The sequence below is a fragment of the Lolium rigidum genome, chromosome 3 (genome assembly GCF_022539505.1).
Source record: "Lolium rigidum isolate FL_2022 chromosome 3, APGP_CSIRO_Lrig_0.1, whole genome shotgun sequence".
Taxonomy (NCBI): domain Eukaryota; kingdom Viridiplantae; phylum Streptophyta; class Magnoliopsida; order Poales; family Poaceae; genus Lolium; species Lolium rigidum.
The window spans coordinates 48,856,485-48,878,392 of NC_061510.1; the positions used below are offsets into that span (position 1 = coordinate 48,856,485).

The 21,908-nt window shown below is 49.2% G+C and overlaps 2 protein-coding genes across 2 annotated transcripts; both read right to left on the reverse strand.

The window, feature by feature from the left end:
• Positions 1-257: 257 nt before the first annotated feature.
• On the reverse strand, positions 258-1,220 carry LOC124694803 (dehydration-responsive element-binding protein 2E-like). Its single transcript, XM_047227746.1, has one exon. It carries the CDS (start codon positions 1,218-1,220, stop codon positions 258-260), a length of 963 nt encoding a protein of 320 aa, XP_047083702.1.
• Positions 1,221-9,797: 8,577 nt separating this feature from the next.
• LOC124701568 lies at positions 9,798-14,642 on the reverse strand. Its single transcript, XM_047233655.1, has 14 exons — positions 14,266-14,642; positions 14,093-14,186; positions 12,780-12,966; positions 12,425-12,680; positions 12,109-12,321; positions 11,931-12,017; positions 11,676-11,810; positions 11,490-11,603; positions 11,166-11,413; positions 11,013-11,093; positions 10,708-10,939; positions 10,372-10,470; positions 10,102-10,290; positions 9,798-9,955 (listed from the first exon to the last, which is right to left on the reverse strand). Exons 1-14 carry the CDS (start codon positions 14,581-14,583, stop codon positions 9,860-9,862), a joined length of 2,349 nt encoding a protein of 782 aa, XP_047089611.1. The 5' UTR covers positions 14,584-14,642; the 3' UTR covers positions 9,798-9,859.
• Positions 14,643-21,908: the final 7,266 nt, after the last annotated feature.

The following is a 21,908-nucleotide window of genomic DNA, read 5'->3' on the forward strand; positions in this document are numbered from 1 at the left end:
CTAGCATGGTTTTAAATTGTTTTCATGCGACTGAAAATTTATTTTGCTACCACAAAATAGCAAAAGTTCGCGCGCGTAAGCTGCTAAACTTATAGAAGACGGATAAGAGATCTAAAACTTCATTGCAGGTCGATGGAAAACTCATGCCAAACTTATAAAACCTTAGAACTAGATGAACTTGGAAGCTAAACCCCATACTACATAATTAACCCATCGGACTGTAATTTTCTTCAAGCGATGCCTATGCATGGTTAAGATCAGATGTCCCATACAGGGATGGGCATGCAGCCGAACTGGTCGAGATCGTCCATGTGGAACGCCCCGTTAACGCCCAGGGCGCCGCCACCATGACCTCCAGCCGCGATGTCGCTCATGTCGGCGGCCAGCGCGTCCCAGTCGAAGTCCGCGCCACCGTTGTTGCCGCCGCCGCCGAACCCGAACGAGTCCGCCACCTCGCCAGTGCCCTGATCCTTCCCAAGCGCTGCGCTGCCCCCGTCGTCCTCCCGGAGCACGCCGATCTGCTGCAGGAACTCCTTGAGGTCGAGCTGGGGCTTGCCGCCGCCGAAGCCCGCGGCACCCACGCTCTCGCACGGCGCGCCCTCGTACGGCGCCATCGCGTGCTCCAGGGCGTAGAAGCACGGCTCGGAGGGCGGCATTGCGTTGGTGGTCACCGTGGAGGAAGGAGACGAGGCGGCGAGAGGAGGAGGAGGCGGAGGTGGGGTCCTCCTGGACGGCGGCTTGGTCGGCGAGGAGGAGGAGTTCTTGAGCTCCTGCAGCCTCTGGTGTATGACGTGCACGTTGTGCTGCGCGTTGAGGTTGAGGAGGCCGTACGACGGCACCGCGGAGCCACAGCCCCTGGGGCCGACGCCGGAGCCGGCGGAGGAGACACCGGACGCAGGGAGCCACCTGATCATCCGGTGATGCGCCGCGGAGGTGGCGGCTCCACCTCCGGCGGCGGCGCGGAGGTGGGGCAGGTTGAGGAAGGCGTCGGGCCCGTAGAGCTTCCGCGCGGCCTCGTCGTAGGCGAGCGCGGCCTCCTCGGCGGTGGCGAAGGAGCCGAGCCAGACGCGGGCGCGCTTGTTGGGCTCGCGGATCTCCGCCACCCACTTGCCCCACGTCCGCTGCCGCACGCCCCGGTACTCGCAGGCGGCGTTCTGCGGCCCGCCCTTCCCCCTCGTCGGACCCTTCTTCCACGACCGCTTCCGCACGTAGCTCTCCATGATCGACCTCGCTCCGCTCCGCTCCTGGTTGAAGTGAGGCAAAAGTTTCAGACCGATCAAACGGCAATATATCCAGGTAGCGTGAACGGAATCAGCAGGTTGAAGAAATGCGCGAAATTTACGTGCGCAGGAGCGGGGGAGTTTGAAGTTTGAAGTTTGGGAGTGAGGTTTTGGAGTGTGGGGGTGTAGTGAAGTGGTGAGGGGAGTGTGACGATGGAGGATAAGTAGGGAGCGCGGGGTATGGGTGTGACGGATCGCATGGGGTTTAAATGTTGTCACGGCCGGCGATCCATGGATGGAAGAGGACGCATGCATGTTGGCACGACAGTGTCGCGCTTTTGCAAGACCTGTGAGCGTGAACGTGACTGAGCTTCCCGATCGGCGCATGTGACCGTTAGGGCATCTCCTGGATGCACGATGCACTAGTCCTTCCTGAGAAAAAAAATCAAATTCCTTTTCTATTTTTTCTTTTCCTTTGAGCAAACAAATTTACTTTCTTGATTAGCTAAACAAACAATGAGCCCTTTGATAAAAGATCTACTCCATCCGGCTCTAAATAATACTCATCGTTGATTTAACTATTTAAAAAACTCGGCCTCTTTCTAGGGCGAAAACTCAAGATCTTCGATTAGGCGGCGACAATGCATGTGCATTGTTTTCTTTTCAGAGATGTAGCTTTTGGAGAACCTCTTTTGCGGCCAGGGTGTTGTCTTTGCTGGTGGTTAGAGTGTTGTTGTTGCTGCGAATGTTTCATCACTGGTCTTTGTCTTACATTTCTCTTTTCTTTATTGTCTTTGGTTGTATGCATCCTTGATATCTTTTAATATCTTGGTGCAGAGACTTGGTGTAATTGATATACCCATGATATTTAATATATTCTATTTATACAAAACTATTTAGAGCCAGAGGGAGCAGCTATTTCTCGAACCATGCATGTTGATGGCGCATGACTACGCTTGTTCTAACAATTTGGTGTATCTAAGGCGAGTAAGAAATAATTTCTCTCTAGGTCAAAGCTAAGAACCACGTGCTCGAAAAATATTCGTCTAGACATAGCCACACTTGCGACAAAAATCTGACCCCGCCGGTTCAATCCTCTTTTAGGGTTCGTGCTAAAAAGTAATGAATCTTTGCAAGCTATAAAACTTGGCAAGCAAACGTATTTGTAAGTTTTGTAAAATTCCAGAATAAGACACATATATATTGAGTTGAAATTCACCCATGCTAATTTTTTGTGTGTAAAATAGTATGATCATGTGCTAAGTTTAATGTAAATGAGAAGATGAGAATGATATAGTTGTTTAAGTTAAAATCTTACACCCTAGCACCATCATTTTCTAAATTTGTGTGTTTCTATGAACCTAGGTTCAAAGAATCCACAATCTGATTCATAAAATTATCTAGTTGCCGAGACATCGAGAACGGGCATGGCTAGGTTCCAAAAATCCGCTCCACCACATGATTTGGATATTGAGATTCATGCAAGTACACAAGGATGCGAACACTTTCATCGAAGGGTCCCTAATGTCGACTAACTAACAAGGTGGCGGCGGAACCGTGCGATGTCAACGAGAAGGGACAAAGGGAGGTTACAAAGATAAAGCCTTTTATTTTTATGTGTGTGTGTGTGTGTGTTAACATGTCTATCACCGGCATTGGCACGGATTATCATAAATACATAATCCTATTTATCCAACAATTTTCGTATATTGCATATTTTAGTGTTTGTCTGAGCCTGTTTTTCCCCCTATTTTTTGTGTGTGATATCCTACAAAATAATCAACGACTAACACAGTTCAACAACCACACACTGAGTCAATTCTTTTCTTCAAAAAGGAGTATAACTAATCGGCCTCTGCATCGATTGATTCACACATATACATATATTTATTTCTTTGTATGCGACAATATAAATAGAGACAGAACAAGGAATGGAGAGGAACAGATATGTCCAACAATATGTGAGCAAGAACATATGAATCGAAGGCGTAAGCGTTGAAGACATCTTCGACGTCTACGGCTAGCAGGGCATATTCATGCCTATGCAGCATCATGATCCATGGTAATATTGTAATAATAACTAATAAAAGGGTATGAATGCGGTATAAAGACCCACCTCACAGCATTTTTGCTCTCACGAGCGCGCCCCTCACATGCTTCCCGTCCACGTCGGACGGACACGACGCATGTGTCCACCATGATTCTCGAACGTACCATCCTGAAGATCTATCCCCTCCTTGGCAGCTCATATTCGGCCGGTCTCCTGTTGGTTTGACCAGCTCTAGCAGCTACCAGTCCAGAGGGCAATGCACACAACAATACAAGAAAAATCTGTGAAAAAATCTAGCAGTGTCTCGTGATTGCTCAGTCAACTGCAAGACTAGAATTGTGCTCAATCCACTGATCTGATTCCTCTCACAGTCGTTACAGATATATACAGGATGACAGCGATCGTGCCGTTATGGGCAGCCCCACTTAGCTACAAATGTGCTAGATCTAAACTACCTACAGACCAGGTCAGCTAGTTACATAGGATCGTTACATACAACAACAGTTAACTGAATATCTGCAGCTACACTTCAACACCCCCCGCAGACTGAACATCGGTAGGCAAACTGTTCAGGCTGGACCGGAATTCAGAGAACACCACCGTCGGCAGCCCTTTTGTGAATATGTCTGCAAACTGAGATGTCGTTGGAACATGCAAGACCTTGGCCTCCCCAAGAGCAACCCGATCACGGATGAAATGGAGGTCAATCTCAACGTGTTTCGTGCGCTGGTGCTGAACTGGGTTGGTCGACAAATACATGGCGCTGACGTTGTCGCAGAAGACGATAGTTGCTCGCCGAGGTGGACGCCGAAGTTCGGTCAGGAGACGCCGAAGTTCGGTCAGGAGCTGACGCATCCAACAGGACTCGGCGATGCAGTTCGCGACGGTTCGGTACTCGGCTTCCGCGCTGGAGCGTGACACGGTGGGCTGGCGCTTCGAGGACCATGAAACGAGGTTCTGACCGAGGAACATGCAGAAGCCTGAGGTGGACTTCCGTGTATCTGGACAGGCGGCCCAATCGGCGTCGCTGTAGGCTGTCAGATCAGGAGAGGAAGAACGGAACAGCTGCAGACCATAATGGGAGGTGCCACGGAGGTAACGGAGAACCCGTTTAATCAGCTGAAAGTGAGATGTCCTCGGTGCATGCATAAACAGACAGATTCGTTGCACACTGTAGGCGATGTCAGGTCGGGTTAGGGTGAGGTACTGAAGAGCTCCGGCCAGGCTTCTGTACAGAGAGGAATCACGGAAGGGTGCACCATCCTGGGCGGAAAGCTTGGAGCGTGTGTCTATGGGTGTCGAGATGGGGTTGCATTGGAGCATGTTGGCGCGGTCCAGTATCTCCAGAGTGTACTGCTGTTGGGAGAGGAAGAGGCCAGACGAATTTTGGTGTACATTTATCCCTAAGAAATGATGAAGCTCCCCCATGTCGGACATGGAGAACTCACGCTGCAGAGAGTCAATGATGGACCGAAGAAGTGTCGTGGTGCTGGCGGTCAAGATGATATCGTCGACATATAGTAGTAGATATGCAGTGTGGGTGGCTTGGTGAAGGATAAAGAGGGAAGAATCGCACTTGGAGGCCTGGAAACCGAGAGAGAGCAAATAGGTGGTGAATCGGTTGAACCAAGTGCGAGGAGCCTGCTTGAGGCCATATAAAGATTTGTGCAGCCGACAAACATGAGATGGAAAGGTGGGATCAGCAAAGCCAGATGGTTGTTGGCAATAAACCGTCTCTTTGAGAGTGCCGTGGAGGAATGCATTCTTCACATCAAGTTGATTGATGGCCCAACCTTGAGAAATGGCGAGGGAGAGCACCACCCGAATTGTGGATGGTTTGACGACCGGGCTGAAGGTTTCACCGTAGTCGACGCCGGCCTGTTGAGTGAAGCCCCGTACCACCCAGCGAGCTTTGTACCGAGAGAGGCTTCCATCGGCATTGAGTTTGTGGCGGAAGATCCACTTCCCTGTCACAACGTTGACACCTGCAGGACATGATACCAACGACCAAGTGTTATTCCGCAACAAAGCATTATATTCGTCTAACATCGCAGCATGCCAATTCGGGTCCTTGAGAGCTTGTTTGTAGGAAGAGGGAATGGGAGAGACGGTGGTGGTCACGGTGGAGAGGTTGAACAGGCGACGGGGCATCAAATATCCGTTTTTGGCACGGGTGTTCATTTGGTGTGAGTTCCGGGGTGGATCTACCGGAATGGCATGGGGAGGTAGGGGCGGGGGACGTGGCGCACAGAGAATCGATGGAGCTGGGCTGGTGGGCGCAGAAGAGACAGGGTTGGGCGGGAGATCGTGCGCCTTGGTCGGCTGAGTGCGCGTGGGGCCCGGGGCGGATCGTGGGCTGGCCAATGGGGACACAGCAGGGGAGGCGGCAGATGAGGAGGATGGCGATCCCGAGGAGGATGCGGTGGCAGGTGAGATGCGCTGTGGCAGCGCACGAATCCCGGCGATGATCGGCTCCGGATCTGGTGTGGCTGGTGGACCTGGAGGTGACGGTGTGGCAGCGGCACGAGAAAAATAGGGGAAGGTGGATTCATCAAATGTGACGTGCCTAGAAATGATGACACGTCGCGTGTCCAGGTCAAGGCAGCGGTAGCCCTTATGCTCACGGGGATAGCCGATGAAAACACAACGTGTTGATCGTGGACTAAGCTTATGCGGTGTCGTGGCGAGTAGATTCGGGTAGCAGAGACAACCAAAGGTATGGATATGGGTGTATGTGGGGTGGTGGCCGAAAAGTAGGAAGTGTGGGGTGACGTGTGCGATGGAGCGTGAGGGTCTGATGTTGATGAGGTGTGTGGCGGTGTGAAGTGCTTCGACCCAAAAGGGAGGAGGGAGCTTGGCTTGGACGAGCAAGGTGTGGACAACATCATTCGTGGTGCGGATGAGGCGTTCTGCTTTTCCATTTTGAGGTGAGGTATGTGGACAGGAGAGGCGAAAAGAGACACCGTTAGTACTGAAAAAGGCTCGCAAGTCGGTGGTAAGAAACTCCCCCCGTTGTCACATTGCACACATTTGATGATCACATTAAATTGAGTCTTGATGTAGGAGAAAAAGCGCTGCAAGGTAGAGGAAGTGTCTGATTTATTTCTAAGTGGAAATGTCCACGAGTAATGTGAATAATCATCTAAGACAACTAAATAATATTTGTAGCCGGAGAAACTAGGGAGAGGAGATGTCCAAAGATCACAATGAATAAGTTGGAGGGGAGCAGTGGTGAAACTAGAGGAAGAAGAAAAAGGGAGTCGCGGATGGCGCCCTAGTTGGCATGCCTCACAGAGTGAGTGGCCAGCCGGTTTATTACATGTGTCTAGAAAGTTATGAGACATCCTAGAGAAACTATCTGCTCCGGGGTGGCCAAGCCGTCGATGCCACAGATCACGAATGGTGGAGACCGTCAATGCACTCCCGCCAGGTGCATGATCGCCAAGGATTGGATAGAGGTCGCCACGGCTACTGGACGTTAGAAGGATTTTCAGCGTGGCTAGATCCTTCACACAAAAGCCAAATGGATCAAATTCGACAGAACAATGATTATCTCGAGTAAACTTGCGGACAGAAATGAGGTTCTTAATGACAGATGGTGAATAAAGGATGTGGTTCAGGTAGAAAGGGTGTGAGGTGAGAGTGGTGTTGCCAACAGAATAGATGGGGAGAGTAGACCCATTACCAACTAAGATGCTATTCGAATGAATGTTTGCAGGGGAATAAGACGAGGTGAAGGTACCTGGCTGGTTGGTGACGTGCGTTGTGGCGCCAGAGTCCATGACCCACTCAGGTTGAGGGTGGTTGTGGACGAAGCTCGGAGCGGAGTGGAACATGGCGCTGTAGTCGTAGGACAGCTGTGGCGGTGGTGCAAGCACGGTCTGTGATGGAGCGGCGTGGTGCAGTAGCGAATACGCCTGAGTTGGGACGCCGGGGCGTGGGCCGAGCACGCCAATGGCATTGGGTGCCACCCACGTGGGACGTGGGTTGGGTTGGGCGGGAGCAGCGCCGCCGTACCCCTGCTGGTGCCCGTACCCGCCGCCGTATCCCTGGTGCTGCACTGGCCCACCGTACCCCTGCTGGTGGCCGTAGCCAGGGTTGTAGTTGCCGCGTCCGCCACCGCCGTGGTCACCGCGCCCGCGACCACGGGCACGACCGCGTCCGCGATCGCCACCGCCGTTGTAGCCGCCACGGTATCCGTGTGGCGCGCCGCCGTTGTAGCCACCACCGTAGCCGTTGTAGCCGCCGCCGCCGTTGTAGCCATAGCCCTGAGGCTGGCCACCGCCGTGTCCGCCCTGATGGCCGTGGTCACCGCCGCGAGGGCAGTCACGAGCCATGTTACCAGGGGCGCCACATGTGTAGCAGTTGCCGCGGAAGTTGGAGTTCGAGACGGTGCCGGCGTGGAGAACTTGCGGTGTGTTCTTGGCCTTGGATAGCAGCTTCTGCTCGGCGAGTTGGAGGCGGGCCCGCCAGCTCCAGGAACTCCTGCTGGTTCTTGAAGCGTTTGGTGTCGAGGCCCTCGATGAACTGCATGGTCAGTTTCTTCTCACCTACCGGTGCGCCGACGTCGGCGAGTTGATCGGCGATGCCCTTGAGCTTGTTGCTGTACGTGATGACGTCCATGTCGCCCTGAACGGTGTTCTGGAACTGCTTGGAGAGGAGAGTCTCACGGCTCTCGGCGTTGGCGGTGAAGAAGTGCGCCAGCGCTCGCCAGGCGGTGTAGGCCGTGCCGTCGGCCTGAAGGATCACATCCTGCAGCTCGTCAGAGATGGACCCGTAGATCCAGAGGATGATGTCGACGTCGGCTGAGCGCCACTCAGCGTCGGCGAGGTGAGGATCCGTCTCCTCCTCGACGTGATCCCGGGGGCGTTGTACTTGGAGAGGACGGTGAGGAAGAAGTTGCGCCACTTGTGGTAGTTACCCTTGGCCGCATCGAGTTTGAACTTGATGTATCGAGAGATATCCACGCCACCGGTGGTGAGGGGGGAAGGGACTAGCTGAATCGCCGTGTTGTTGGAGAGGTGGCCGGCTAGGGGAAGGGTGCGGTTTGCATCATCATCGGAGGAGGTGGAGGAGGGAGCCATGGCTGGGAAAGGGGAGGGAGAACGGAGAGACGAAGAGAGGGGGAAGGGCTCTGATACCAAACTGCAAGACTAGAATTGTGCTCAATCCACTGATCTGATTCCTCTCACAGTCGTTACAGATATATACAGGATGACAGCGATCGTGCCGTTATGGGCAGCCCCACTTAGCTACAAATGTGCTAGATCTAAACTACCTACAGACCAGGTCAGCTAGTTACATAGGATCGTTACATACAACAACAGTTAACTGAATATCTGCAGCTACACTTCAACACAGTCCTCCATTAGCATGCTAAATGACGCAAAGAAATGCTACAGTTATCAGTTGTTTAAGCAGCACACATTGCAATCGATATAACTTGATGCAGTGGATGTGTACATCAGCATCTTTTTTCCTTGAAGAAAACTATACAGTGGGAGTTTATGCAGAAGTAATCCACGTAATGTTCAAAATTATGTTTTATTGTGCAGCCAAGGAAAAATATCCCTTGTCACATATGGGATGTGATTTATCTAAATTTAGATGTATCTAGACACTAAATATGTTCACAATTATGGTTTCTGTGCAGTCAAGGAAGATATTACCTATAAATCAATATTTGCTTGGTATTACATCAATTCGGACCAGGAAGACAAGGTTACTGCCATGGTTTTAAAGGCATCGCTTTAGGCGTTCCAAGAGGGCAAGGCATCGGCGTCGTCTTTGTTTTCTGCCCAAGGCGTCCAAAGGCGTCGCCTAGGCGCGAAATCGCCGTCTTGCAAGAATCTGGACGCCTCTGTTCTGTGCGTGGGAAACTTTGGGCTGGCAGGAGGGGAAAACAGAAATGGCGGGCTGGGAGGGAAATTGAGGGCCATCTATAGGGGAAAGAGAGGGAAGAGAGAGGGGGAGCTCCTCTCACGGGACCTCCCCAACTCTGGCCAGATCTGCTGCTGTTGCTCCTTCATCTGTCGGCCTCCCCAGCTCCGGCCAAGCTTCTGGCGACTCCTCCCACTGGTGCATCCCTCTCCCAGAGGGGAAACAATATACAGCTTCCATGACAGCTTCTCTTGGTGCCTTGGTGGTGTCTGGTGTGTGTATGTGATGCACTTCTTCTTGCCTGCTTTGACTCTGCTTGCCTCTGCTCATCCTACCTAGCTGATGCTTTGCTTCTAGCAAGGCAGCCTCAAAGGCGTCGCCTTACAATGCGCCTTGGGCGCCTAGGCGTTGAGGCGCCCCCCCATCGCCTTGGGACGCCTTGGCGCCTTTAAAACCATGGTTACTGCAACCTGTCTTTTCCAGAGTATGTTTCCCAAAGAATGGTCTGACGTTATTTGTCAAAACAACAAGTCTGTCAATAACTGAAACCGACAAGGTAAGTTTCAGTTCCATTCAGAGGTATCCTGTATGTAAGAAACTCTACAGATCCCTTTAGAGGACCACATGTACACTTTTTGAAATCTTTACTTTCTACTACATCAAGAAATACTCCTATGCTTATCTTCTTCACAGGTTGCAACTGCGCATTTCAGGAAGCCTTTGAGCAGATGTTTGGCAACCCTGTTTCCTTTTCTTGGAGGAGACCTTGCCGCCAAGGGTCATTGTATAATTTATAATGCAATACCTGTAAAAACATTCTTCGTCAGCAATGCAAGCACGCAATGTATAATGCCTCGCTACTGAAAATGAAAAGTACGATTTTCAACCCTATCATCTAGTTTCAAACCAGGTAATGGAGAAAAATCACTCGATATTTTTTTCAGCAGTTACCTGTATAAAAGTTGCAAAGACATCATCATTATCTTCTAATTTCGAAACCTCAACTGACCAGGGCGCCTCTTCAGTGTACAATTTTTTCTGCCTCTGTGCTTCTAGCAACATAGTGTCGCGGTAAAAGAACCTCTGCCAGATCTGGCGAACATTTCCTAACATAAACTCAATATGTGTTTCGTTCATTCCCTGGTGAGTAAGAAAATAGTAAGCAAACTGCACAGGCCATGCACAAAAGAAATGAGAAGGAAAGTAAGCATAAACACATACTCGGAGGACTGTAATGAGGTTTGGGATGTCATCTTCTTGTATGCGGACTGCAAAACTGTTGTAGTTAAGCACATTCTCGTAGGGAAGAAATATTCCATCCTACAATTTAAGCCACGAAAGCAGATAGGTATGATCACATAATTAGTTGCTCTGTTATTTAGTCTTGTCAGATACACATTATAGGACTATAGGTTTCCCTGACTTGCAATACTCCCTCCGTTCCGAAAAGGATGTTGCAGATTCGTCTAAATTCGGATGTATCTAGACATGAATTTAGACAAATCTGCGACATACTTTTCGGGACGGAGGGAGTACAAGAAATGAATGCTGTGGCACCTGTATTATGACAGGAATGCATCCTTGAAGCATGCTGTCTTCCATGCGCCCACTCCAGCCATCCCCTGGCAATACACCACAGAAAATAGAGCTTGCCAGTTCCTCATAATACTTCTCAGATCGTAAGTGTGTAACTGTTACATTTGCTACATGTTGCCTTCCAAGCTTCCCCTGCTTGTTTGGCGTCGAACCAAATTCAGCTGCTAGCTTTTGTCGAATCCCCATGCTATACCTGTTATACAGTGGAAGAAAATCAAGAAACAATTTGATCACATACATAGACAGACATACATGTAGATACGTACGTGTCTTCAGGGCGGCCCTGTTCATAGGCTGATCCTAGATTACCATTGAAATAAAAAAGTGTTCTACGGTTGCTCCTTGGCCTGCAAGAGCTTGCACTGTCAGGGTGTAAACCTTCAAGTAGTTAAAACGTACATCTCTAGGTTCATACAAACCTTGCCCATAGTTTTAGCCAGATAGCTGCTGGGTCAGGGTCCTTCCATGCTGGAAGCACGAGATCCTTTGTCGGATCGAAACATGGATGATCGCCTCTTCTATCCAGAGGAATATCATCCCAGTTATCAGCCCAATAAGCAGTCGTAGAATTTTCATGCTTTGTGTTAGTATTCCCCCAGTGGACAAGCATCATGCTGTTCCAGATCTCTTTTGGAGCATAGCAGGCACCTTCATCCCATGAAAAGAACTGTTTTTTTGTAAGTTGCAAGTATGGATGATTGGCTATGCAAGGACCATTTACTATATTACATGTAAATACCCACCCAAATATGGTCTCTTCCAGAAGTGCGGTTCCAGTAAGGATACCGCTGTGCTATGTGATCATAAGCCATTCTGTAGTACTCCAGAGTATGGTAACTCCTCAGGCGCAGGTCCTCCTAAAATTAGAACTCAATTACTGAAGAAGAATATCAACAACCAAAGTACAATATCTGGATGATAATGGTTACCGGCATCAGCAGGTGTGGGGCATCATCGGATCTAGTTATTAGACATGAGTCAAGAACCGGCACATAGAAATAATCAGCTTCATCCCCATTCAGTGTGCGGTGAGGGCTAGCAAGAATGCTCTCGTAGAGTGCTATCTGTATGAAAAATAAAACATGTGTCAGATCTTCTTGTGCCCTTGTAAACTGGATTGATGTTAGTATCAACATGGAGCTACCAACATTTATCATATTTGCTAGTTGACTAGGTTAGCAAACCTGAGCACCATACAGTTGCCGCGTCCATATAGTTCTGTTGTTCTCATCATATATTCTGTTCACACACTCTAACTTGTAATGCCGTCCCTGCAATAAAACATATCATGAAACGTCAAAGCTTCAGCAAAGCTCTATGAAGAGAAGAAAATAAGGAGTAAAACCTATGGTCAAGACTTACTTCAAGAAGATGACTGTCAAACTCAGCTGGCAAATCATACACATATATAAGTGGCCTTTTTTTCTGAACAACAGCACTGACATTGATGGGGATATGGCTTAAGTTTTTTGGGTCTGACAAATTCACTGGTGGTCTGAGCCATAAGGGCAAGTCATATGCAAGTGAATAAGCCGATGGGACACTGCAATCAATCCCAAAATATCCACTTTCACACTGAAAGAAATCTTTAATTAGATCATAACAAAGGTTATGCATACAGAACAGCTTGTTGCAGAAATTTCATGGCTTTTACCGAAAAGATTTGCACGAGACATACCTGACAGAAACCACCACGGCAGTGTCCATGTCCGGAACACTGGTTAATACAACTGCATTCAACATGTGTCTCACAAAACTGACCCCAGAGTCCGTCATATTTGCAATCACATTCTTGTTTAAAATTCACTTTGGAAGAATATGCATCCTCAGGGTCCACATTACACCATCCCAGTTTACTGCTATTTGTTGTGAATACATCTGGATCAGGTGTTTTCCAATTGGTAAGCTTTGGGTCACCAGGTTTTGCGGGAGAGCTAGAAGGATAAACTAAAGATGCTCAGTAATACTACAATATATGGTACTGATTCTGAAGCATAAGAAAGAATCAAAATTAGTGTATATGCTACTCTTACATTGTTTTGAAGCCACAAGCTTCTGCCACAGGGCGATCTGGGTATTTTGTTCCTGGTCCACAAAAGCACATTGTCCTCGTTGTGTCACACTGAGCTGGACATATGGAAACTATCCATCGTCCTACAGGCCATTCTGTGGAACTTGGGAGGTTGCACTCCAACTTCAGAACCTCCTCACATCCTTTCCCTGTATCAACCAAGCCATATATGTGGTCACTTGATAAACAAAAGAAGTGTTGCAAATCAATACAACCCCGTCCTGCCATAGCACCTAATATATATGCTCCTTTATTTTGAAACAAAAAAGCTATTTTTTGTAAAGTAGCACTAATAAAAATGAACATGCCATTAACTGCTTATAATCCACGAAAGGTAGATAACTAAGAGAATAATCATCTAACAAAAAAGGTCTACAGTTTATTAATGCACTAGTTCATTCCCCATTACATCATATCGGGTAATGGTCAGAAAAGATGTTGTGTCCTTTACTCCTGAGGTTGTACTGGCGGTGTTGGGTAGGGGCTATGGTCGAGGCGGCAGGAAGAGATTGGGGAATCAGCAAGTAGACTGGATCGGGAGAGCATATAGGGCAGTGAGAGAATTTCGTATATTGCCTGATCAGAATTATACAATGGGCATGCTTTTGTAGAATCGCTGAAGACTTGATTAACTAGTAATACTAGGCATGTAAAAAAAAAGGAACTAGTAGTACTAGGACTCTAACTTGACAAGGACACGGCTTTGATTTCCTAACTTACCCTATTTTTCCTACGGCTGGGCAAGTCCTCAAGCCTTGACTGCTCCTTACTGAATCGGAGTTGGTCTCTGGGTCTGAACCTGTCTTGCCTGCCAGCCGGCCAGCGGGCAGCAACTCTAATCTATTCCAGAACCTCTTACATGAATCTCCTATCTGAACTAACTTGCCGCCACAGAACCAGAACAGATTAAACATTTGAGACTTTTTCATAAATAGATACATGCATCGATGACTGCAGAAACTGAATGTCATGTACTTAATCTTTTGCATCGCATGATACTATCAAAGCTCAAGCTATAGACTGAGGATTGTACAATCTTTTGTTACATAAGTCCACTTGCAAATGTATACGGTTACATGGTTTTAAAAGCGGTAAGGCGTTCTAAGGCGCTGAAGGTGCACTCTATCGCCTAGGCGCGATCTAAAGTGTAAAAACCATGTACGGTTAGTGAGATATGTATAATTTTTATGATTGAGCATTTTTCTGGGGTAGGGGGGGCATGGCCCCCTTTGGTCCTAGGGAACCTCCACTAGTGCCTGACAAAGTAAGACTAACCAGCATATCCATGGAAGCATCTGCATTCCCCCAGGTCATAGTTGCACACACCATGCCCATTGCAGTCTTTCTCGCACCTCTTTATGCCTATAACCTGTCCAGAAAGAAGAACAAATTAACCCAAAGCAAGCTAAATCAGAGTGAAACAATCAATGACAAAGCTTAGTGCACACTTCAGTAACATCGACAGCCGATGAGCCGGCATGGCAACCAGCGAGCCATCTCCCAATCTCGGCCTTCCACGGCGCGCCACGGAACGTCACGGCTCCATAAGAATCAGCAGGGAACTGACCCCTGAGGCGTGAGTCCACAATCTCAACGCCTGGCAGCACATTCCTCGGCCGGTCGATGCCACGGCGAGCACCGGAGAAATCCAAGGAAGAAGGAAGGATTGGCACCATGAACACATGGACGGCGGTGGCCAGGATCACAAGGGCGCCGGCCACGCCCAGGAATGACAAGGACCATTTCGTCGAACGGATTGTGAGCATGGTCAAACTACAGGACGAGCACCACTTTTTTCGCCATGACGGAAATGGGCACCGGGAAGCGACGCGAGCTGGGGGGTCCTCGGCGGCGGCGGGAGTCGGGCGCGCGTCCCCACGGTGCTGCTGCTAGCACGCGGGGCGTCGACCCCGGTGTCCCTGGTGGCGCGCGCCAATCCGGGATCCGCCGTGCCGCTCCAATCCGGGATCTGGCTGGGGATTTGCGGCTTCAAGGAGTTGGAAGATCGAAAATCAAAGAATTGAGAGAATGATTCAGGTAATATAGCTTCTGCGTTCGAGCGTTAGAGGAAAGGAGACCGTTCGTGCTCGGCAATGGACATCAGGGTCCCTTCTTCCGGTGTATGCTACTAGCACTCTGGTGTCACTTTCAAGAACTTCTTTTTTGTGGTAATTCAGTTGCTCTAACACGGCCCGGTCATTGAGTGGCACACACGACTCGGCACACACGCCTAAATAAAATTAAAATCTACTAGTGCGCAAATATCTAAAGAAAATTAAAATTTGGCACACGTAAACAGGACAGTTAGGCCTAAAAATTAAAATTTGGCACAAGTAAACAGGACAGTTAGGCCTGGAAATTAAAATTTGGCACACATAAAAAGGACAGTTAGGCCTTTCAATACTAGGATCTTCTTGTTGTGTCTCTAGACTCCCTCTGTTGATATTATAAGACGTCACATATCTCTAGATCGTAAATTTAACAAATGTAATATAAGATATATATTAGAAAACATATATAATTAAAAAAAATAGATGTTGTACTTTAATGGTATAATTTTTATGGTATAATTCATATTATGTTGGTTAAATTGACGGTCCATTGCAAGCAAAATTCTAATAAAATGTCAAATAACCTTTTCTTCCAAGGAGACCTAGCGGGTTAGGTTCAGTTTAGTGCTTTGGTTCACGCTTTGCCCCTTCCAAAATTTAAAAGGGATCCAATTTAAAAATCCAGTGCTTCTATTTAGACATGAACTAGATCGTTACTTGTTACTGCAAGCACATCCCTTATCATTAAAAAATTAATGGATAGCTTTCTCCAACATTGTACTTGCTGGCCAATAACCATAGAAGTTACAAAATTGTGTAGAACGACACCAGTTCAGCGTTTACACACTCTATTCGGTCATAACCGAACCCGAATTATCGGGTAGTAAAACGAACAAGTATATTTGGATCTTAATTTTTGAAAGATCAAAATTAAAATAGACCGAAATATGAAGAACAAATTTTCGGGACCGAAGGCCCACTCCTACCCAAAATCATTAAGTGCAAGCTTGTTTAGATACAATCCTTAAGAGAAAATGCATTGAAGTAGTGGTCCCTTAAGTTTTAATATCTCCTAGGATAACGTGTTAAACGACAATGTTGTGAAAGGATTTAATGGCGCACCTACAACTCTAGCACCTTCTATAAAGGAGAAACACTTAAGACATGGCCAATCCGTAGTCCATGGCGTTGTCGTCTTCATGGGCTTTCTAGGTCAGAGATTTTATAGGGTGTGTAATGGGGGTTCAGGAGAAATCTCTTTTGGCATATCCGGCATCTGTATGCCTACGCTCGTGGGCGTTGCAAAACTCCATAGAGGTTGTTGTTATGCTCCCACTATCTGTCATCGTGGTGGAACAACATATGCCATGGGTAGGCATCCGGGTGAGGGGAAGGTTAAGAGGGAGAAAGAGATTAAACTCAAGATTGTATTGATGAACTTGGCCAAGGGCCAGAGGTTGAAGACATACGAACTACAAGGTGAAAACCTCTACCCAAGTGTTGACCGTCTAATGAACCGTCAGTCTCCCCCGCGCAGGGGTGCCCCTCCTCTCATTATATAGGGGAGAGGTGGCTTACAAGGGAAGAAACCCTAATGACATCTTTAATGAGCTAAGCTACTTTATAAAGCTTTTTTGGCCCCAATGACGCTTCTTCTTTCTTTAATCATACGGCTGATGACCTCGCCTGGTATCTTTAACGTCAGCAACTTCTTTGGCGTCAGGGCTTCGATTAAAGCTGAAATGCTTCGGTCATCTTGTCTTTTCGTCCTTGAAGGAATCTTTGACTGGAACAGTTGAGCCTATGCTGGATCTCCGGTATCTTTACCTTTGAGCTCCGACATCTTTGCCTGTGTACCTCAATCTCTTATGTTTCTCGTACTCTGGTATACCCCTCCTGGTATACCGGTTTGTATCACTTTAGCTCAGTTCTCACTCAACTTTGAACATCCAGATTAATCTTTAATCCGGTATTCAAATGGTTTATCATGGCATATTTGCCATAGTCTTGGCCTACCGGGGGCCATCTCCCCGACATTAGTCCCCGAAGCTGGCGCGGTCCAGCGGATCCTTCCGACGGACCACGCCAGGTTCCTAGTCCAAACGTACCGGTTTAATCATTCCGGTTTCAAGTTAAACTTAGCCGGTGTTTTACCGAACCCACTCCGAACAACCGAACTCATCGGAGCTTTTCCGGCTTGTTTTCGACGGTTTCTTTGTCATTAAGTTCTCCTCGACGAAGTCGAGAATATCTCGATAACTGTGCTTGTCAGTGACATGCGCACTGTATCTGACATGGCAGTGTCAGCGGGGGTCAAATCCCTCGTCTCCCACGCACATTTAATGTGCCGCACCTGATCCGTGTGACCCTTGGTGTGGCCATTCCCAAAACGGCATGTACTGTGGTGCCACGTGGCGGCCCATCAGCGGAAGGGGCGTGGGCTGAGCGGTTTCTGGGCCACTAAGCTCCTCGCATATATAGGGGCGACGGTTCCTTCTCGTCCTCATCGCACTCCTCCCCTTCGCCATTTCCAATCCTCAGAGCTCTCTGCCTCCCGAACTTCTGCGCCGCCGCTCGTCGCCAAAGCTGTTCTCTCCAGCGAACTTTTGCGGGGACTGCGCTGCCCATCTCTGGCGTTCGCCGTTTCTTGCTTTTTTCACCCCCTCTTCTCTCTGACGCACACTGCTTCTCGAGGTCCCGCGCCGCCACTCGCCGCCGAAGCTTTCTCCCCCGGCGAACCTCAGCAGCACGGCCGTGGGGAACTTCCGCCGCCCCGTTTAAGGTCAGTGTGCCTCGATATACTTCTTTTCCCTTCTCTGTGTTCTTCGTGTTCTTCATAGGTGCGGTAGATTTATTTACCCCTTTCCTCTTTCTTTTTCTCTTGTGCTTAGATCTTTGCAAGCGAATAGAAGTTCAGAATCTGGTTGTTAGATAGCTCCAGTAGCTTTGCATAATGGCATAAGAAGGATCCGGATTAGATCTTTCCGGTAGCTCACGGGTTAGTGAGGAGCCCGAGATCTCTTTGGGCGAGGAGAACGCCGTAGATCAAGAAGCCGACGGGCTGGAAGAGGAGCTCGTTGGGCTGGAGGAAGAAGCCGACGGTCCGGATCAAGGTGCCGGCCCAAACCTCGCGGCTTACACGCGCGGCTCCTCGAAGGTCTCTGACGTGAGCCAAGCGGCGATTGACTGGTTGTAGCGGTCCCGGAGGATACCGGAAGAGGTATTTTGCCGGATTCTGGGTGACGAGCGTGAGCCTGTGCCCAATCCAGGCGAAGTGGTAATCTTTACCACCCATTTTGAGCGCGGATTTGGTCTTCCGGCGTCGGACTTCTTCCGGCGCTTTCTTGACTTCTATGAGCTTCAGCCCCACCATCTCCCCGGTAATGCCGTTTTTTTATCTTTCTTCCTTTGTTTCCTTCATGGAAGGTTTCGTCGGCCTCTTGCCTACCGTCGAAACCTTCGCTCACTTCTACAACGTCCGGATCAATTCGATCCAGGATCCGAAACTCCCAATCCCCAAACCAATAGTGCAGTGCGGGGCGTGCATACTCACGCCCTGCCAGGGGAGTCCCTATTATAAATTGACCGGTTTAGAGTCTTGCCGGGCGTGGCAAGAGACCTTCTTCTATGTTAGGAACTCTGGCCCCTCTGACTTGATCAACCTTTCGGCGTATATTCCTGGCGCACCCGCCAGAACCAACTGGCGGTTCAACCCCAGGGTCAGCCATGATGAAACCAACCGGATCATCCGGTTTATTGAGACGCTCAACGACACCACCAACATTTGCGCCGACGATATAGTGCACGCTTTTGTCTCGCGCCGGGTTCTCCCCTTGCAGCGCCGTGCCCATAAAATGTGCCAAATGACCGGGCGGTTTGATCCCACAAGGATCACAAATTTCTCGCTCACCAAATCTGATGTGGTCGCCAAGGCCAAACAGATTTGCAAAATAAAGATGCCGGTTGACTGGATGTGGGGCATGCAGCCTCACAGCCGCCGACGTCCGTCAGCATCCCAAGTTAGATCTTGGGGCTTCTGGAATGTTGAAAACTGTTCTCTAACTTGTTTATTCCTTGTATTGCAGAACTTTGCTCGCATCAGTGCCGAGGAGCCGGAACCTTACGCCCCCAGACGCACTTACGAAGTCGACGAGGACCCGGATCCTTCCGACCCGGAAACACACACCTGATGGGCTCCACGCACACCAAACGTTCCGGTAAAACCCCTGCTTCTCGCCCTTCGAGGGCTCGGGCCGATGCTTCCGGCAGCGACGATGATGATTGCATAATACTTGAGGTATTTGATCTGCTTCCCTTATCTTATGCTCTCTCTGCTATGTCGGTTTCAGCTGACGGGGATCGTCAAGTGCTGGAGCATGTCACTCCGCTTGCTGCTGAGGTTGGGGATCCCCCGGCCTCTCGGGTTCGGAAGGCTCCGGCCCCCGAAGCCGGTTCAAGCAGCGAGCCAGCCTCCAAGTGCCGGAAGATCTTAAGCTCCGGGCCTCCGAAGAAGAAGAAAAACACCATTCCAATCTCCTCCGGGTAACCTTTCGTAAAGAAGCTTTCCGGTTTACACCTTCACTCTTGATACTTTCTACGGCTAACTCCCATTTTCTTTCATCTTATAGACCTGCTCTAGAACTTACTAGGAGCGCGTCCGGTATGAGACCGGAGGCCCCCAAGGATTCTAGCAAGACTCAGGACCCTCCTCACAAAAGTCTGGCACATTCTGGTGCCGGCAAAGCTCCTTCCTCCCCTCCGGGAGGTACAACAAGTTTGGGGAGCGCGGCCCCTAACAAGAAACATCACCGCGTCGAGGAGGATTCTTCTTCCCCTCCAAAAATTGAAGACACCAGCGCCAGCAACACGGGCGTCGGTTCAGAACAAACCGGGCGGTCGGAACCTTCGGTTCCGCCCAGCCTTGAGAAAACCAGTAAAGTACCAACTACTTCCCCCATCAAGACCTCTTCTTCTGCACCAACGAAACCACCTTCCCCGGCCAAGGGCGCAGCTGCGCCATCACCGGCATCTGCCAGCAAGCCTCCTCCCGGCAAGAAGTTCTCCCGGAAGGGCGCGAACATCACCGCGGAGCAGCTCTCTGGCGCTATCAAAGCTGCGGTGGCTCAGCCCACCGGCTCCTTGGCCCAGGCCCTTACTTTGCATGTTGGGCGCGCTACGATTGCCTCCGGCGAGAAGGTCTCAGCACAAATGGGTCGGATCGTCGAGCTGAATCGTGGCAAGGCCAACCTGGGCTCGCTTCAAAAGTACGTTGATGATTGGAACCTCTCCGATCTGACTGAAGCTACCCTCGGGCTGGGCAAGGACGGGAAGCCGACAGTGGACGACCAGGGCCCCTGGAGCACGGTGCAACACATGCGCCAGCTTAGGCGCAGCGTGCGCGAGTTTGACAACGCCTGTCACGATGTTAACAACAATGTGTTGGTAAGTTTATCTTCCAGAACTGCGTAACCAAAGCGATTCCTGTTGATGGAAGAAAGGCGAATTTCGTTTGATCCGATCCGCCTATGCCAGTTCGAGTCTGGCGAGTCGCTATCATCTCTTGCCCGCCAGAAAAACGAAAAAGAGAAAGAAGTCTCGTTAATCTATTCATGCTCGTTCCAAGTTCGAAGTGCCCAGCAGCCAAAACTTTGCCCCAACGAAACGGTGAGGTTGTCAATCTCACCAGCTTCTGTCGTAACAAAGGATTAGATGTATAGTGTGGATGATGTTTGTTTGCAGAAAATAGTAAAGAACAAGTATTGCAGTAGATTGTATTTCAGTATAAAAGAATGGACCGGGGTCCACAGTTCACTAGAGGTGTCTCTCCCATAAGATAAATAGCATGTTGGGTGAACAAATTACAATCAGGCAATTGACAAATAGAGAGGGCATAACAATGCACATACATGATATGATGAATATTGTGAGATTTAATTGGGCATTACGACAAAGTACATAGACCGCTATCCAGCATGCATCTATGCCTAAAAAGTCCACCTTCAGGTTATCATCCGAACCCCTTCCAGCATTAAGTTGTAAAACAACAGCACAATTGCATTAAGTATGGTGCGTAATGTAATCAATAACTACATCCTCGGACATAGCATCAATGTTTTATCCCTAGTGGCAACAACACATCCACAACCTTAGAACTTTCTCGTCATCGTCCTGCATTTAATGGAGGCATGAACCCACTATCGAGCATAAATACTCCCTCTTGGAGTTAAGAGCAAAAACTTGGCCAGAGCCTCTACAAATAACGGAGAGCATGCAAGATCATAAACAACACATAGGTAATAGATTGATAATCAACATAACATAGTATTCTCTATCCATCGGATCCCGACAAACACAACATATAGAATTACAGATAGATGATCTTGATCATGTTAGGCTTTTCACAAGATCCGACAATGAAGCACATGAGGAGAAGACAACCATCTAGCTACTGCTATGGACCCATAGTCCAGGGGTGAACTACTCACTCATCACTCCGGAGGCGACCATGGCGGTGAAGAGTCCTCCGGGAGATGAATCCCCTCTCCGGCGAGGGTGCCGGAGGTGATCTCCGAATCCCCGAGATGGGATCGGCGGCGTCTCAATAAGGTTTTCCGTATCGTGGCTCTCGGTACTGGGGGTTTCGCGACGAAGGCTTTAAGTAGGCGGAAGGGCAACGCGGGGGGGCACACGAGGGCCCCACACGCCAGGCTGGCGCGACCAGGGGCAGGCCGCACCGCCCTATGGTGTCGGTGCCTCGTGGCCCCACTTCCTTTCCCCTTCGGACTTCTGGAAGCTTCGTGCAAAAATAGGACCCTGGGCGTTGATTTCGTCCAATTCCGAGAATATTTCTTTACTAGGATTTCTGAAACCAAAAACAGCGAGAAAACAAGAACTCGGCTCTTCGGCATCTCGTTAATAGGTTAGTGCCGGAAAATGCATAAATACGACATATAATGTGTATAAAACATGTAGATATCATCAATAATGTGGCATGGAACATAACAAATTATCGATACGTCGGAGACGTGTCGGCATCCCCA